At 36.4% G+C, this 18,388-nt stretch overlaps 1 protein-coding gene across 2 annotated transcripts in view; it reads left to right on the top strand.

The window, feature by feature from the left end:
- The window catches only part of nol10 (nucleolar protein 10), a 30,857-nt gene extending 12,872 nt beyond the window's left edge, over nt 1-17,985 (top strand). For both annotated transcript variants that reach the window (XM_042774480.1, XM_042774479.1), the window contains exons 14-20: nt 2,741-2,820; nt 2,904-3,002; nt 3,785-3,871; nt 3,988-4,155; nt 6,345-6,661; nt 9,502-9,604; nt 17,541-17,985. In XM_042774480.1, the coding sequence (XP_042630414.1) occupies nt 2,741-2,820; nt 2,904-3,002; nt 3,785-3,871; nt 3,988-4,155; nt 6,345-6,661; nt 9,502-9,604; nt 17,541-17,729 (1,043 nt within the window). In that variant the 3' untranslated portion in view covers nt 17,730-17,985. The remainder of the gene's footprint in view (nt 1-2,740; nt 2,821-2,903; nt 3,003-3,784; nt 3,872-3,987; nt 4,156-6,344; nt 6,662-9,501; nt 9,605-17,540) is intronic.
- The last annotated feature ends 403 nt before the right edge of the window (nt 17,986-18,388 follow it).

Genomic DNA, 18,388 nt, shown 5'->3' with positions numbered 1-18,388 from the left:
GCAACTGCAGTCAGACCTAGTTATAGTTTATCACTCGGGAGCAGGTTTTGACATGCAGTGTGCAGAGTTTGACGTGCATCTGCTTCTAAAGTGTTTACTATGGGAACATTCCTGTAGTTGCACGAGGTGTGTCTGTGACGCTGAGATCTTGAGTGATCTCAGTCGATTAAAGAGTGATGCATGGTAGCAAATTCAGCAGATACAAGTGTTACAGAGAGGACTCTGTTAGCGAGAGGCCTTCAGCGGTGATAAGGTCCAGTTCAGTGGGTGGAAGATGGGAAAACTGCGGAGGAATGCTGGCGTCAGCAGAAAGTGGCTCGTGCGATGCAGTGGGTTGTGTGACGTGGAGCGACGGCGTTCAGTAGATTATATAACAGGACTAGAGTCTAGCGAGCGCTCTGTCTCTTGCCAGCCATGCCAACATCACGGGCAAAACGCAAATTAACTGAAACTTTCCCTCATTTATCGAAATTTTGAGAAGATTGGTGGAGGAATTCAGATGCGGCCATCATTTCGACAGATAAAACACAAGAAAACATTTGAACCAGACATGCACATGAGAACCAATGAAATTAAGAACCCAAACACGAAAGACGAGAACTTAAATAAAATATGGTTGTGATATAGATTAGCCTTCATTAATACACGAGTTAATATGAACTTTACTTTTACAGCATTTATTAATCTTATTAAAGGATTAGTTCACTAAAAAAGAAATTCTGGGTAGCACTTTACAGTAAGGTCACGTTAGTTAACAGTGCATTAACTAAGAACAATTCATTTATTACAGTATTTACCACTATTTATTCATAAAAAGAAGTAGCTTCTATAATTTTAAATCGAGACATGATCAAGTTGTGTTCACTAGGTGTAGACGGGGGCACTCAAGACTTACCCATGGGTTTTTAATAATAGGCGAAGTTCCTCCTTTATGTCTTTCATGTAAAGTTCCTTTAACTATTAAGCATATTTTGTTGAATTGTAATTTTTATGATGCTGCTAGAAAACGCTTTTATTCAGAAACATGCTTGCATGGAATATTTGAAAATGTATTTTAGATTTTCTATCTTATGTTAAGTTGAAATGTTTAATATAATGTAAATCTTATGGATGATACTGAACTTTTTTGCCATGTAAATAGCCATGATGCTAACATGGTGTAAAAAACTTAATAAACAAACAAACCACTATTTATTCATTAAATAATATTAACATGCAACGTTTGATTTTAATAATGTATTAGTAAATGTTGAAATGTACATTAACTGAGATTAATAAATGGTTCAGAAATATTTTTATTGTTAGTTCATCTTAACAAATGAAACCTTATTGTAAAGTGTTTTTTAAATTCTGTCATGATTTTCTCTCCATCTCTTTCATCTCGTTCCAAACCCATAAGACTGACTTTTTTTCTACATTTTTAACATTTTCTTATCATTTTTGTTCATCCATTGGAAGTTGATTGCACAATAGCTTTATATGATGAACAACAGTTTTTAATTTATGTGCATATAACATTGATGAATACACATACGTAAAGGAGGGCTGCACGATTATGACAAAAATCATAATTGTCGGTTATTCCCTTGAAATTGTAATTTTGATTATTAATTACGATTATCACAATTTCCACTGAATGATGTTTATACCATTGTTTGATATTTTTATATGAAAATAAACAAGCTGTAAACACTCTAACTGAAAAACTTTTAGTGCTTTTCTATAATATTGAGCCTCAAATGTCAACTATACATCGGATTGGTTTCTTCTTTAAATTATAAAAAAGTATTAATTGTATTTTAATGTTAAACTAAAACTAGAATTAAAATAATGGGAAAAATCCTCAAGATAACATGTAGAAAGAAAAAAACACATCTTAAGCACACAGGATAAAATAAGTGGACTTTGAATGATTAATTGCCGCTTAGAACGATTACGTAATTGTAATCGCGATTAGAAATTAATTAATTAACTCTGCAGCCTTAACATAAAGCACACATTTGTTTTTCCCGTGTCAAGCAAGTACAGTTGATCCATTCACCATATTTGCTAAGCTCTGTGAACCTCCGCTGATCAGTGTTTGTGAATAAAATATTAAATCTGTTCATCATGTGAAGCGATGGTGTCTCTTCAGAAGACTTGGATTAAACCACTCAGTTACTTTTACAAAATGTTTCAAGCTTAAAAATGTTGGTTACGTGGACTTTGGACAAAAATAATGAGAGAATATTAAAAAATATCGTCATTTGTGTTTCGAAGAAAACGGAAATTCTGTGTTGTTCATCTTTTGGCTGAACTGTCACTTTAATGTTTCTGTATACACATTAACTACCTTTTTATAATTAACAGTAATATATAACCATTAATACATTATGAAATGACAATTGTGCATTAAATCTGGTTTAAAGGGATAGTGCATCCAAAAATTTAAAATTATCATAATTTTCTCACCATTAATTTGTTCCAAACCATTACGAGTTTCTTTCTTCTGTTAAAAGCAAAAAAATAAGATTTTGAAGAATGTTGGTAACCAAACAGTTGTTGATAATTACTGACTTCCATAGTATTATTATTTTCTCCATACTGTGGAGTGTAATTCACATTCTCTAAAATATCTTTAATTAACAGCTTCACCAACTGAGCAGCTAATACTGTTTGTGCTAACTGTGTTGTTCTTTGTGATTCTTGAACTTTTGTTGCATTTCCTGACATGTTGCTTGTTTTTTTTTCCTCCTGTAAGGTCTGACGCATCTGATTGGCTCGCCTCTGCTCAGGGCCTACATGCACGGCTTCTTCATGGACATCAGGCTCTACCACAAGGTGCAGATCTCGGTCTTCTGTTTGTTTGAACAGTTTTGGTTTGTAAATGAGGACTGGTGTTTAATTCCTGTGCGCTGGCGTAGGTGAAGACCATGGCGAACCCATTCGCTTATGAAGAGTACCGTAAGGACAGAATCCGGCAGAAGATCGAGGAGTCGCGAACCCAGAGAGTGCAGCTCAAGGTAGTGTGTGTGTGTGTGTGTGTGTGTGTGTGAGAGAGAGTGTGCTAAACCTGGCAAATGAACACGACAAAAACGTTTTACAAAAACTCACACGTTTTCTATAGTGAAAATACAAATTTCATACATTATTTTTTCAGAACGGTTTAGTTAGCCAGTGTTGTGTTGGGTCCCAATGAAATCTGTTTAATTTTTTTATTTTTCCAGTTTAATTTTTCTGGATTCTATTTAATAATTTAGTAATTTTAGTTATCAAAAAGCATATGTAGTTTATTAAAATTATGAAACTTACACAAGTTAACAATACTTTATTTCCCAGACTCCGTGTTTTCCATTTCATTCTATTTTTATAGTTTAATTAATTTTTAGTAATCAATTAAAATCATAAAATTAATAAATTTAATTAATTAATTATATTAAATGTAATTAATTTACTAGTTTGTTAAAATGCTTGTTGTATGTTTTCAAAGAGAGTGGTAATCACATGAATTCATAAAACATGAATTATTTATTTTTTATTTTTTTCTTCTGGAGGTTGTTAATAATGAATGGTGGAAGAGTGGTTCATTCTTTGCAGTAGTAATGTTGAGTTTCTGTGTGTATCTGATGATAGTTTTTCTCAGAGCAGCTCATGTGTTCATATAGTAAGACGCTTCAGTATGTGTGCATGAGACAAACCACGCCGTTCATCTTTAAACCAGTACAATATTCACAAGCCTTAGTAAGTTTCTAATGTTCTCATCAGTGCTCTGACTCGTCATTCTCTGTATTGTTGTCTCTAACAGAAGCTGCCCAAGGTCAATAAGGAGCTGGCCATGAAACTCATGGAGGAAAGTGAGCTTCCAACCAGGAAGAAGAAGAAAAAGGGCAATGTGGGCAATGTTTCTCTCACACACTTCCACATGGATGGACTGCAGAAATATTTCAGACAAGCCTTTTAATTCTGTTGTCTCTCTCGCGTCTTGTCTCATTCTGTTTTCCTCTCAAGGTCGTGGACAATCTCCTGTCGGACGACCGGTTCAAGGTGATGTTCGAGAACCCTGATTACCAGGTGGACGAGCGAAGCGAGGAGTTTCGGCTGCTCAACCCCATCGTGTCTAAAGTGGGAGAAAAGAGGAGGCAGAAACTCAGCCAGCTTGTTCAGCAAGAGGAGCAGGTACACCACCACTGCACTTTAATTCAGCACTTTGCACTTTTTACAGCCGTTTCTAACCCGATGATCCCATTTAAGGCAACACAAAATCTGTCTCAAAAGGTAGGCATCATAATAATGCTGCCATATAAGATCATTTTAGGCAAATTATCCTGCAAGACAATCACAGTGGAATTATAATTTAATGAAAGATGACTATTATAAGCATTTTTAAGTACTGAGTTGTCAAATTAAAATTAGGACTGCAACCTACCCAGCATTTTGAACGATTATTTAAGTAATAATTGTTTAAATAATAATAATCCGCAAATACCTCATGATAAGTGATGCAACATAATTATTTAGTGCATAGTAAAGTAGAGCTGCATGATTATTTCCATTGTAATATAATGGGGATTATTAATGTCTAGAACTTAATTAGTGAATGAAATCAATGTCTTTATAACAAATTATATGGGTAATATATGAAAATGTTCATACGGTGGACAAAATGATTACAATAACCGTGACAATCAGTCGCTGAGCTTGTGCTGAAGCAAACGCTGGTGTTTCTCCAGCAGTCTCTTCTCATGTGAAACATCAAACATGCAGATCATTCACCTCAGACTGTCTAAACTTTCTCATTCAGGCTGTTTCAGGTGCCTTTGTAGAGCAGGGTTATTAGAATGATTCAAACTAAAACCATAAACAAACCTTCATTTCGTGAAATAAAATACATGTAAACTGAAATCAGATATAAAAGAAACTTTTAATTTTTTAAGCTAGCTGACAGTGCAGCATTTCTAGTTTTTATTTAGCAGGATTTGGAAAAAAAAAAAAGCACAGAAATATTGTTAATTTTTTGTTTGTTTGTTTTGTTAAAACTTTATTTTAATGTGATACTTTTTTTATTTTTTTGTCTTTTATATTTTATTTAAAGGTTTAAAAAGTTCCATTAAAATGATTTTCTGACTAATACTGAATTATTTCACGCTTTACATGGCTTATAACAAGTTAGTATCTGTTATTTTAAACATAACAGTAGTTTTGAAGAATACACAAAATGTATAAAATATAATTAAAACCATATTTTTGAAGGTTTTGAAAAAAAAATAAAACACACGTAAATAAATTTTTTGTTGTTGTTGTTAAAAACTTTATTTTAATATGTAATACGTAGTAGATAATGTTATTGTAGTCACCCAACATTTTTTGTTCATTTAAAATCCAGCTTCGTTGTTAATCTCTTTATTTTAATGTTACTTCTGTTGTTGCATTTATTACAAACGTAACTTTTTTTTTCACATGGGTCATTTAAAAATGAATGTTAAAATATGGGTCCCCTGGAAAAAAAATTTGGGAACCACTGATCTAATTGATATTTTTTATTTATTTAATTATTTATTTTTAAATACAATGCACTTGTAATACAGTTGTAAAATATTTCTGTCTTATAAATAACAATAATAATAATAAAAAAGATTATTGTTATTGTTATTATTATTACTATGTAATCCCACTCAAAGTTTTAGTTAGCAGTTTTAGTTAAGAAAATACTTTGATTATAGTCAAAAGTAAATTAACTTGGATCCTAATAAAATTTTACTAATTCAGAAATATGAATCAAATCTGTAGTAATATTTCACTGATTATAAAATAGCGCTGTAGATGGCAAGGGTTTGTGAACGGAGCTAAAGAGTCTTCTGATTGCGGAAATAATAATAAAAAAAAAAAGAAACAAACAAACTTTGGTGACAGTTAGTGCAGCATGTAGATGACTGTCCTGGCAATTTTCCCTTTCAATTAAAGGAATGAGACAAAAGTCTCTTGAAGATTTATTTCCTGCAGGACAAGGTCTACATTCATTCAGTCATTCAGGGTTGGCTGTAGATTGCAACAAAGAGGAAACACCCAAACTCAACATTTATACCTTCATCAAATCCAGATGCTTCGATCTCATCCAATCATAATGCATATTCAACACAGATGTCCATTTAAGCTGCCTAACTGTGTCCTCCAGATGCACTTTTGCAATGTTTTGGACGTCTAAGGAGCTAAAATAACGTTTCCTGTCTCTTGCACATACACATTAAATAGATTTCCTGTTATCTCTCAGCTCGCTCTTTAGTACAGTGAAGCAAATAATACAGAAAATATAATTTCCTCCACAATGGCACACTGAGATTTCTGTCAAACTGGCTTGATCTGAGCAGCAGGATGAGGAAGAGGAGGAGGTGGAAGGCCGTGGCAGCTCAGAGGAAGAGGAGAGCTCTGATGATGATGATAAGAGCTGGGTGGAGGAAGTGAGGGAGCAGCGGCGTCTCATACGGGCGGAGGAGCGGGAGCGCAGTTTCAACCAGAGGAAGGAGAGAAGGCAGCAGGACCGTGAAACCAGCTTACAGAGCTCCGATCCAGTCAGGAACCGCCAGCAGGAGCCTCAGAGACACAGCCAGCCCAGATTCTACCAGATCAAAGCAGGAGAGGAGTTTCGTAGCTTCGGTGACGTGGCCCGCAAGCAGAAGATGCAGAAGTAAGTCACTCTTCTCATAGATCATTTTAAAATCACTTATTAAAAGGTCTTAAAAGGCTTGATTCACCTTTCCACAATTTAAAGTCTTAAATTGGAGCAGAAAATTATGACGTTATGGCATTGAATGTTGCATGCACTGCAAAAAAAATTAATCTTTTTTTTTTTTTTTTTTTTTTTAACTAATATTTTTTTTTTTTTTTTTTTTAAGTCGAGATAAATTTACATGAAGACTTACAAGAAAAAAAAAAGAAAATGTAGAAAACTTGTTTTCTCTATAAATTAAGTTGATTTTTCTGAGCACATTGGCAGATTTGTTATTGTTTTTCCAGAAATAAGATTTTTTGTTTTAATCATAATCTCACTTCATTTTGATCAATTTCTCAGAAAGTCATTTTGCATCTCAAGTCAATGTATATTTGACTATCTTTATTCACTTGCACTGGAAAACATGCACAAAAGTTACCGTTATCTCCATATTCTAGTGATTGGAAATAAACTGCTGTGTTTTTTTTTTTTTTTTTTTTTGTAAGAATTAATGGAGATCTGTTAGGCTGGGCGTACACAGTGCGAGCTTATACGTGATTTTTTTTTTTTTTTTTTTTTTTCATTTGGAGAAATCATGGAAATCAGTTGATGCTCGGATGAAAGAAATGAAAAGAGAAAATTGCTGTTCTCTTAACGCTATAAAACCACTAACAGTCGTGAACCCTATATCATATTTAATACATTAACGTATAAGGACTCCTAAATTATCAACTTGAGCAAAATTGTAAAAAAATCTCTACAACATGATCAAAATCATTAGAAATGTATCAAATAATGCTACAACTGTGTTTTGTTCATCTCGCTATCATTGTAGTTGTACTGTTATAAAAAATCACATTAATTTACATTTTTGGTCACATAAATAATAAGTGCACCAAATTGCTATTTTTGCTCAGTAAAATTGAGCTGGGTTTTTTTCCCCTCCATATTTTCATTATATCACTATACGGGCAATAAAAGCATGGTGTATTAAGTATGACAATACCAAAAAAGCATGGTTTTTTTTGTTTGTTTGGTTTTTTTTTTATATATATATATATATATATATATATATATGTATGTGTGTTTTTTTTAATTTAAAGGTTTAAAATAGTTCCATTAAAATTATTTTCTCGCTATTACTGAATTATTATCACAAGTTAGTATTTTATAATATAACAAAAATAGCTTTAAATGGAACAGTACTTTTGAAGAATACACAAAATGTATAACGTCTTCGGTGGTTTGATGCACCGTAGCGAATACAAAAATCTGAACTTCAGAACTCTTTGTGTGCCTATGCATGTACATTTAGAGAACATAGAAATGTATTGTGTTCCCTTCCATTTGATTTACTTGGTCTAAAAGCTTTAGGTTTATCATTATAAAACCTACAGAAACCCTGTTATGGGATCAAGTTTACTTTGAGCTTAAATCCTCAGCAGTGTCTAATGCACAGTCTATTTTTTGTTCGTGTGGCACATGCAAGTGATTGATTGCTCACATAGAAGGATTCATCTGTGCCTAAAGCTGCATTACACAAATTCACAAAGCGTTCAGCCCTGTGCTACTGAAATGATTAGGGATCTAGTTTGTATGATTACCTTTAAAAACAAACTCAACCCATAATTCCTGGTTGTGTGGATCCCTATTGAAATAACTGGATTTTGCACATAAAAAATTGCTGAACAATAGGAAATGTGACCTCAAGTTAACTGTTAAATGTGGATAACAATGTCTTGATGTCTTCATTGCATTCATGTGACAAAGCTGTGAAAAATTGTTTATAAAGAATCATTTTTGCAGCTAATTCACTAAATTGTTTTTTTTTTACTGGAAAGGCGTGTGATGAGAAATGCAGCATGTTTATGACAGTGACAGTTAAAGAAAATGTAGAAATGTAGGCTGTCCTATCTTAGCCTTGTTTGACTTGCAGTGTGTGGTTTATTGACGGGTAACACATGTTGACTCAGGGTTGACTCTCATGTAATGTGCCAAATATAGCGAGCATGTCTTCCTGAACTCCTAATGAGTTCTTAAAATGCTCTCAGATTTGAGGTTTTACACCGTTAATCATTTACACTTAACCTAGCTGGGTTTTGCCAGGTCAAAGTCAACATGAAATCAGAATTGACTGATGCATGTTCATGGTTTTATTGTGAACGATTCATGAGTGCACATTATCACAAAAGCAAAAAATTGTTTGCCTTCGCATTCATTAATTACAAAGTAATAATTTTTCCGACTTGACATCATTTCAGTGTCAAATCTGATCATCAGGCTTTTGAGGAATGTTTGTTTGTTAAGCTCTCAAACATTGTGTTGCATTGCATTATATGTTTTGATCTTCAAATTAAGCATCTAAATATCATCTTACTAAGACATATTACATTACAAGCATCAGAATTTCATCTTGCTTTTTGGTCACATAAATATCAGCATCTGCACCAAGTTGCATATTTCTGCTCAGTTTGGGTCTCTTATTAAAATTAAACTGTTGTTTCCTCCATATTCTCACTATATCAGACTAAATGAGCCATAATTTATCAAAAAAAGCCTGATGTATAAAATATGATACCTCAAAAGTGTATGCTGGTGGTGTTTTATGAGGCGAGTAGTTCTTCCACATCCTCCCTTCTTTCTTTTTTTTCACTCTTGTTGAAAATTTGCAGAAGTGAAAAAATTTGCAAGCATTCTTTTCATGTTGACTTTAACAAAATAGAGTATTATTTGAGTCATTGGATATTTGTTGCTTATTCTCTTCCTCGATCACTGTGCATTTACACTTGAGTGTAACACTGTTTGACCTCTCACAGGACGTCTCTGGAGGAGCGACTGCAGCGGGAGGAGAGCTCAGGGAGGTTAAACCTCAATGACACAGCAGTCGGAAGCAAACAGCTCACTTTCACTCTCAAGAAGGTAAGCATGAACTATCCTGAACTATCCTGTTTCGTTATTTTCACTGGGTGTTTATTAGTTACTGCAGCTGGTCAGATGATAATGACCATGCAGTTGTGATGATGTAAACCTAGAAATATATACAGAGTTGGGTAGATTACTTACAAATTGTAGTCCATTACTGATGACATGATGAAAACTGTAATGTAGGTTACTTGTTTTAGGTAATGTATTCTGACTACTGCTACTACTTCTACCATATTGATATAAAAAAGCAAAGAGAAAGAACATATATTCCCTTTTTTTTTTTTTTTTTTTTTTTTTAAACATCAACATCATAAAATGCATTAAAAACCAGGGTTTCTCAAACTGGGCTTAATGTAAGAACTGCATTGGGTTTGAGAGTTGATAAAGTTAATATATAATTAAATCATAAAAAAGTAAAAAATACATTATTTTAAACACTTCAACACTAAAAATATTAATATTTAATTTGTTTACCTGTATGTCGATGTGACCATTAAGTGACATCAAACTGTGAAAATGCGAATGTGTTGTTAAATGATTTAAATATTGACCAAACTGGAACTTTTGGACCCATGGATCTGCAGTGTGTCTGGTGCAAAAAAAGGCAAAGCTTTTAAGCAGAAGAACTCCAACTCAAACATTGAGGTGGACCAGTCCTGTTAGGGGGGTGTTTTACTGTTGCACGAAGTGGAAATCATGGATTCGTTGAAGTATCAGGCCATTTTGGCACAAATTGTGATGCCTTTGGTGCAAAGACGGTAGCTGATGATCAATGGACTTTTCTGCAGGACAGAGTATGCATCCAAATCTACTTCTGCTTGGTTCAGGAATCAGTCAGAGGAAGTTCTTGAGTGGCCTGTTCAGTCTCCAGATTTAACTCTCATTGAAAATATTTGGTTGAATTTGAAGAAAGCAGTGGCAATGTGAAAACCAAAAATTGACAATGATCAGGCGAGGAATGAGCCGAGACTGCAGTAGAGAGGTGACAGAAGCTTCTGAGCACCAGTTTATTGGTGGTTTTAAAGAATTAAAGATTCCACACATGATTGAGCTTTTGGGGGTTGAATAATTTTGAACATGAATGTTTGGAGCCAATCATTATTCATCAATGTCACATTCTCAGAATCACTCGAATGTGAATTAAGAAACTTTATCTGATAGTTCACTGATGCCTTTGTTGAATTGTTTTCATAAAATTTTGTTCTCTGCCACAAAATGTCTTACAGGTCAAGGGGGTTGAATCATTTTGATACAACTGTACAGGTGCATCTCAATAAATTAGAATGTCGTGGAAAAGTTCATTTATTTCAGTAATTCAACTCAAATTGTGAAACTCATGTATTAAATAAAATTGATTAAAATTGATAAAAAAATTGATAGCCTGAATGCACTGTAAGTCGCTTTGGATAAAAGCGTCTGCTAAATGCATAAATTTAATTTAATTTAATTTAATTTTAATTTAAATAAATTCAGTGCACACAGACTGAAGTAGTTTAAGTCTTTGGTTCTTTTAATTGTGATGATTTTGGCTCACATTTAACAAAAAAAACTAAAAACAAACTGGTAAGGTAGAATACTTTGTAAGGTCCACACACTCGGTCCTGAAGGATTCCTGAGTGTTTGGTCTTTACAGCGTGTATAGATATTAAATTTAGGTTAAATTCAAATCTGGCTCCATTTAATGATCTAATCTGACTCCATTTTAGTATGACCTCGAATTTAGGTTGAAAGGCAGATTGGTTGTTTGTCTGTCTCTAATTATTATTATTCTCACATTTGATTATTCTATTTATTCTTTAATATTATTATACTCGTTCATTCGGGTGCTCATGTCGCTAACAAGGATACAATGTATTCTACTAGAGTCAATAATTACAGAGTTAAAACAGAATAAAATCAAATGTAACAATTTATTATCAGTCAGGTAAATATGTATTCTGTCAATTACATACCCAATTCAAACATATCAAATCATATCAATACAAAACTTCAATTTCTTAAAGATGAATCTTAAAATAAAAGATGCATACCTGACCTTAGAAAATACATAGTATGAAGTGAAGAGAGACACACCACACTGTGTGCTTTCTGGCTACAGAATCGCCCTGATCCTTTTGCTGCAATCCTTTAAATACAAAACCAAGATAAAACATCCCCCGCGATAGAAACAGGAACTAGCACTTGGAATTTGCATTAGCTCAGGTCCCAAACCTGGGTGGTTTACAACTCAATGGGAACAGAAGGTAGCCTAATTTACATGGAGAACCCTGGGAAAGGGCACTCCCATTACAGTAAGCAAAATATCTCTTAACTCTTAGGATCTGTATTATCTTCTAATCTACTTTTGTAAGATTGAGACCATTGTACCGGTTGCACTGAGACATTTCAAATGATACCAGACATGAGTGTTAGTTCACTTGCATTGACATTTTCATGTAATCGTTTTGAGCAGATTGAGTAGAAAGAAGCATGGGTGAAGGGATTTAAAATGAAACAAATGGCCAGAAGGGAAGGAGGTCTCCTGCACCTCCACTCTGTGGGGTGTCTTGAAGATGCCCGTGTATGTTTGTATTGTCTGTTTCTCAGGAGATCAAAGTATCTGAGTTTCTTTTATCCTTACAAGACCTATACAAAAAACATTTTTAGTGAATTGTTGGCCTTCTGGAAAGTATGTTCATTTACTGTACATGTACTCAATACTTGGTAGGATCAAAGTATCTGAGTTTCTTTTATCCTCTGCCTCAATTCGGCGGCGTGGCATGGAGGTGATCAGTTTGTGGCACTGTTGAGGTGGTATGGAAGCCCAGGTTTCTTTGACAGTGGCCTTCAGCTCCTCTGCATTTTTTGGTCTCTTGTTTCTCATTTTCCTCTTGACAATACCTCATAGATTCTCTCTGGGGTTCAGGTCTGGTGAGTTTGTAGCCAAACTCCTTGACACGTCTGTGTGTGGTGGCTCTTGATGCCTTGACCCCAGCCTCAGTCCATTCCTTGTGAAGTTCACTCAAATTCTTGAATCGATTTTGCTTGACAATCCTCATAAGGCTGCGGTTCTCTCGGTTGGTTGTGCATCTTTTTCTTCCACTTTTTCCTTCCACTCAACTTTCTGTTAACATGCTTGGATACAGCACTCTGTGAACAGCCAGCTTGTTTGGCAATGAATGTTTGTGGCTTTCCCTCCTTGTGAAGGGTGTGAATGATTGTCTTCTGGTCAACTGTCAGATCAGCAGTCTGCCCCATGATTGTGTAGACTAGTGAACCAAACTGAGAGACCATTTTGAAGGCTCAGGAAACCTTTGCAGCTGTTTTGAGTTGATTAGCTGATTGGCATGTCACCTTATTCTAATTTGTTGTGGTTTTTTGTTAAATGTGAGCCAAAATCATCACAATTAAAAGAACCAAAGACTTAAACTACTTCAGTCTGTGTGCATTGAATGTATTTAATACATGAGTTTTCAAAATTTGAGTTGAATTACTGAAATAAACTTTTCCACAACATTCTAATTTATTGAGATGCACCTGTATGTGTGTGTGATGGATGGACAGATCGATAGATTCAATTTATAATAAAGTCATCACTTGGGGAAAAGTGATTCCTCTCTCTTGCTCTGTCTTCACGTCACACCCTTTGGTTGAATGAAGGTTATGGTGTGGTAAAATTGGGTCGGACTTATTCCCAGCTCAGATTTCTGCTGACTCACAGCAAAGACTGAAGAATGGCTTCTGTATGCCCTGAATTCTCACCGTTGTTTTCTGTCCTTTGACCACTCGCACGCCCATTTAATTCCCATACTCCTCCTGTCTGTCATACACATCATCGAGCCAAATCACTTAGCTGCTATGATGGGTTTTAAATGGTCTATTTTAGTACCTGGATAGTTTGAGGTTTTTCCGGTCCTTCCAAAATCTAAACATATACATGGTGGACCTTCTATGCATTAAAGGAATGAAAAACCAAAACGGTTTACATTTACATTTACATTTAATCATTTAGCAGACGCTTTTATCCAAAGCGACTTACAAATGAGAACAGTAGAAACAATCAGATCAACGAGAAAACAACAACGGTATACAAGTGCTATGACAAGTCTCAGTTAGTCTAGTACAGAACACGTAGCCAGGGTTTTTTTTTTTTTTTTTTTTTTGGAATATTATAGAAAAGAAAAAAGGTAAGTACTAGTATTAGTTGGTTAAGTGCAGGCGAAAAAGATGAGTCTTTAGATGTTTTTTGAAAATGAGTAAAGACTCAGCTGTTCGAATTGAGATCGGGAGGTCATTCCTACAGCTGGGAGCAGTCCAGGAAAAAGTATGTGAGAGTGATTTTGAACCTCTTTGGGATGGCAACACAAGGCGTCGTTCACTTGCAGAGCGCAAACTTCTGGAGGGTGCATAAGATTGAACTAGTGAGTTTAGGTAGGTTGGCGCCGTGCCAGTGGTCGTTTTGTAGGCAAAGCATCAGTACCTTGAATTTGATGCGAGCGGCTACTGGTAGCCAGTGTAACCTGATGAGGAGAGGAGTAACATGGGCTGTTTTCGGCTCATTGAAGACAAACCATCGCTGCTGCATTCTGGATCAGTTGTAGAGGCTTGATAGTACATGCAGGAAGGCCCGCCAGGAGAGCATTGCAATAGTCCAGTCTGGAGAGAACAAGAGCTTGGACAAGAAGTTGGGTAGATTGCTCTGACAGGAAGGGTCTAATCTTCCTAATGTTGAATAAGGCAAATCTACAGGACCGGGTCGTTGTAGCAATATGGTCTGTGAAGCTTAACTGATGATCCATCACAACTCCTAGCTTTCTGGCAATCCTGGAAGGAGTTATGGTTGACGAACCCAGCTGTGTAGAGTAGTTGTGATGAAACGATGGGTTAGCTGGAACCACCAGCAGTTCAGTCTTAGTAAGGTTGAGCTGAAGGTGATGGTCATTCATCCAGCTAGAAATGTCACTCAGACAGGCTGAAATGCGAGCAACTACCGTCGGGTCGTCTGGTTGGAATGAGAAGTAGAGTTGAGTGTCATCAGCGTAGCAGTGATAGGAAAAGCCATGCTTCTGAATGACAGATCCTAATGACGTCATGTAGATGGAGAAGAGAAGCGGTCCAAGTACAGACCCTTGAGGAACCCCAGTAGCAAGTTGTTGTGACTTAGAATCTTCACCCCTCCAAGACACCATGAAGGATCTATCAGACAGGTAGGAGTTAAGCCACTGGAGTGTGGTTCCAGAGATGCCCATCTTTCTGAGGGTGGATAGGAGAATCTGGTGATTAACAGTGTCAAAAGCAGCAGACAGGTCCAGCAAAATGAGTACTGAGGATTTTGAAGCTGCTCTTGCCAGTCGCAGGGCTTCAGTAACCGAGAGCAGGGCAGTCTCAGTTGAGTGGCCACTTTTGAAGCCAGATTGGTTGCTGTCCAGGAGGTTGTTCTGTACAAGAAACATAGAGAGCTGGTTGAACACAGCTCGTTCGAGTGTCTTTGCAATGAATGGAAGAAGGGATACCGGTCTGTAGTTTTCTAGAAGTGCTGGATTTTAGAGATGGTTTCTTCAGCAGTGGGCTTACCAGAGCCTGCTTAAATGCTGAGGGAAATGTTCCAGAGTGAAGAGAGGAGTTGATAATGTGAGTAAGTGAAGGTATAACTGAAGAAGAAATCGCTTGAAGGAGGTGAGTGGGGATCGGATCCAGTGGGCAAGTAGTAGGATGACTGGACAGGATAAGTTTGGAAACGTCCGTCTCTGAGAGTGGAGAGAAGGAGGAGAACGAGTGAGCATTAGTCGTTTGTGGAGTTATCCTCAGTCTGCAGTGTGGAGAATTGGTCACTGATGGTTCTTGTCTTATTTGTGAAGAAAACTGCAAAGTCATCAGCTGTAAGAGTCGATTGAGGAGGAGGTGGAGGCGGATTAAGAAGAGAAGAGAAGGTTTTGAAGAGTGTCTGAGCGTCACAACAGTTGTTTATTTTGTTGTGGTAGTATGATGTTTTAGCAGTGAAGACGTCTGCAGAGAAGGAGGAGAGGAGAGACTGATACACACTGAGGTCGGTAGAGTTTCTTGATTTAAGCCATTTCCTCTCTGCAGCCCTGAGTTTAGAGCGATGTTCACGGAGTACATCGGACAGCCAGGGGGCAGATGGGGTGGTGCGTGCTGGTCTAGACGACAGTGGGCAAAAGTTGTACAAGCAAGAGGTCAGAGTGGAACAAAAAGTGTCCGTAGCACTGTTCGTGTCCAGAGCTGAAAACTGCGAGAGTGAAGGAAGTGAGGATGCAACCACAGAGGATAGGCGAGATGGAGAGAGTGAGCGTAGGTTCCGTCGAAAGGTGACCCGCGTTGGAGCGTGTGCCGCTTCAGGAGTAAGTGCTAGATTAGCAGTAATGAGGAAGTTGTCTGAGGTGTGCAGTGGAGTAACTAAAGTGTTGTCCACTGAGCAACAGCTCGTGTAGATGATGTCCAGTTGCTTGCCCGATTTGTGAGTCGCTGTAGTAGAGACTCGCTTGAGATCAAATGAGGCGAGCAGAGTGTTGAAGTCAGCAGCCTGGGGTTTATGTAGGTGGATGTTGAAGTCACCAAGCAGTACCAGAGGAGTACTATCTTCAGGATAGTTTGATAGCAGCACGTCCAACTCCTCCAAGAAGTTTCCCAATTGACCTGGGGGACGATAAATGACCACAAAGTGGATTTTAACAGGGTGGGTTACAGTAACAGCATGTGATTCAAATGAACCGTGACCTGTAGGTGGTGGTTGAAGATCAAATTTCCAATCTTTCGATATAAGGAGACCAGTACCTCCACCCCTCCCAGTCGTACGAGGAGTGTGGGAACAAGTGAAATGAGTGGAGAGGTTTACTCACAAGTGAAGAGAGTGGAGAGTGGAGAGGTTTACTCGCATGCTGTTTACACGTGTGAAGTATCTTTACACACATCTTTTTTCATTACTGGCCATTCAAGCACCATTAAAAAATAAATGAAAAATTATAATTAAAGTAGTCCGTCTGACTCATGCGCTATAATCCAAGTCTTCTGAAGTTATTGAATAGCTTGTGTAATTGTTCAGTGATGATCTACCCAATGAGTTATGACACTTTTAATCTCAAGGAAGTATGACACAATTAATGTTTAAAGTTTTGGGTCAGTACTTTTTTTTTTTTTTTTTTTTAAATTTAATACAACTGTTTAGCAAGGATGCATTAAATTAAAAATCACTCGATCAAATTCAAAGTGGATTTTAACATCCAGATGTGGTATCCACATGAAAACACCCACCTATTCTGTGGTTTTGCTGCTACATTCACCGTAGAGCAAAGAATTAAAACAAAAGTTGTTGTAATAGTAAAGAATTAAAACAACTGCTTTATTGTCAATTCTTCCACATGTACAGTACATACATACTTGTAGTTCCAGATCTTTGATAAGTTTAAGCAGTGGTTGATTTTCTATCCATTTTAGTTAAGTTGAACTCATTAAACTTATATAATAGATAAATTACAATATACAACCAACAAAACAGAGAATGGAGTAAATATATACTGATGGAAAGCTGTATTTCACTGTAAATAATGTAAAATGCTATGCAAGGACCTTTTTTTTTAACTGGTTTATTGCCATGAACAGTCCAAAAAAACCAAAGTATGACTAAAGAAAGCTGATGAATCACTAAAATAAATCAAGCTTCCCAGTACTTCTTGAAAGCGAGAGAATGAGCGCGTTTGATTACAGCTGAGTGAGTTGTGTGACCACTACACTGGGAAAGCCACACTATTTCTAAAACAGCTGAGCTATTGTTGTGCTACTGCAAGTCTACTGTGTCACTGCTTTTAGTTAGTCACAACCCAACGCTGCTGAGATGCAGCCAAGTCATTTTTTAACCTTTTGGAACAAACCTGACAAGTTGTGGATCATTGTGGCTTTGCCATTAATTTAATTGTTATTATTGTACTTTCATCAGACAGAGAAGCAGCGATTTCAACAGCAGGCTGAACGTGACCATCATGAGGAGAGGAGGAAGATCAGACGGGCGGCTGGACACTTACATTCTCAAAGGGGAGGAAGAGGAAGAGGCGGAGGAAGAGGAAGAGGCGGAGGTGGAGGAAGAGGAAGAGGTGGTGGAAGAGGAAGAGGAAGGAGACCCTTTTAAACTCAGGACTGATCGTGCTCATGGACGTTGACATGCAGGGCTTTTTATACAGCCTTAAAACATGTCTGATCACAGACATCTGCAGGAATTACTTTTGTGTTTCCAGAAACTGTTGTTACAGTTCCAGATGCTGTCAATGATTCATATTAAGAGACTGTATATCTGTGTCAGACCTCTCTTTTCCCACAACATCTCTCAATACGGTCTAAACAGGACCTTGTGTTTTGTAAAGAACCTTAATACATTTTTATCAACATCTGTCTGTCCTGTTCTGATTTACACACACAAATCAATTCTCATTCAGCATCGATTCTCTTTTAGTGTTGATTGAGCTCTGACATATTTATTATGTTTGCATGTAGCCATTAGTGTCTAAATTAATTTTCTGTATTACTTATGTTCATACATTCAAAAACTGCTCTCAAAACTTTTTTATTTTTATTTTTCCCATATTTTGTTTGTGACGAGATGTCTTTTTAAAAAAAGGCTACCTTTTAGACGTGCAAAGTGTCGTGCAATATAAGCCCAAAAACATGCATACTTTAAAAAAAAAAAAAAAAAAGTACCAAAAGTTGTTATTTTAGTATAACTACTATGATTTTAGGGACATAATTCTAATTTTGTACATTATTTAGGACAGATTCAAATTGAGACATAAA

This window comes from Cyprinus carpio, chromosome A17, assembly GCF_018340385.1.
Source record: "Cyprinus carpio isolate SPL01 chromosome A17, ASM1834038v1, whole genome shotgun sequence".
NCBI lineage: Eukaryota > Metazoa > Chordata > Actinopteri > Cypriniformes > Cyprinidae > Cyprinus > Cyprinus carpio.
This window is presented reverse-complemented; position numbering and strand designations above follow the sequence as displayed.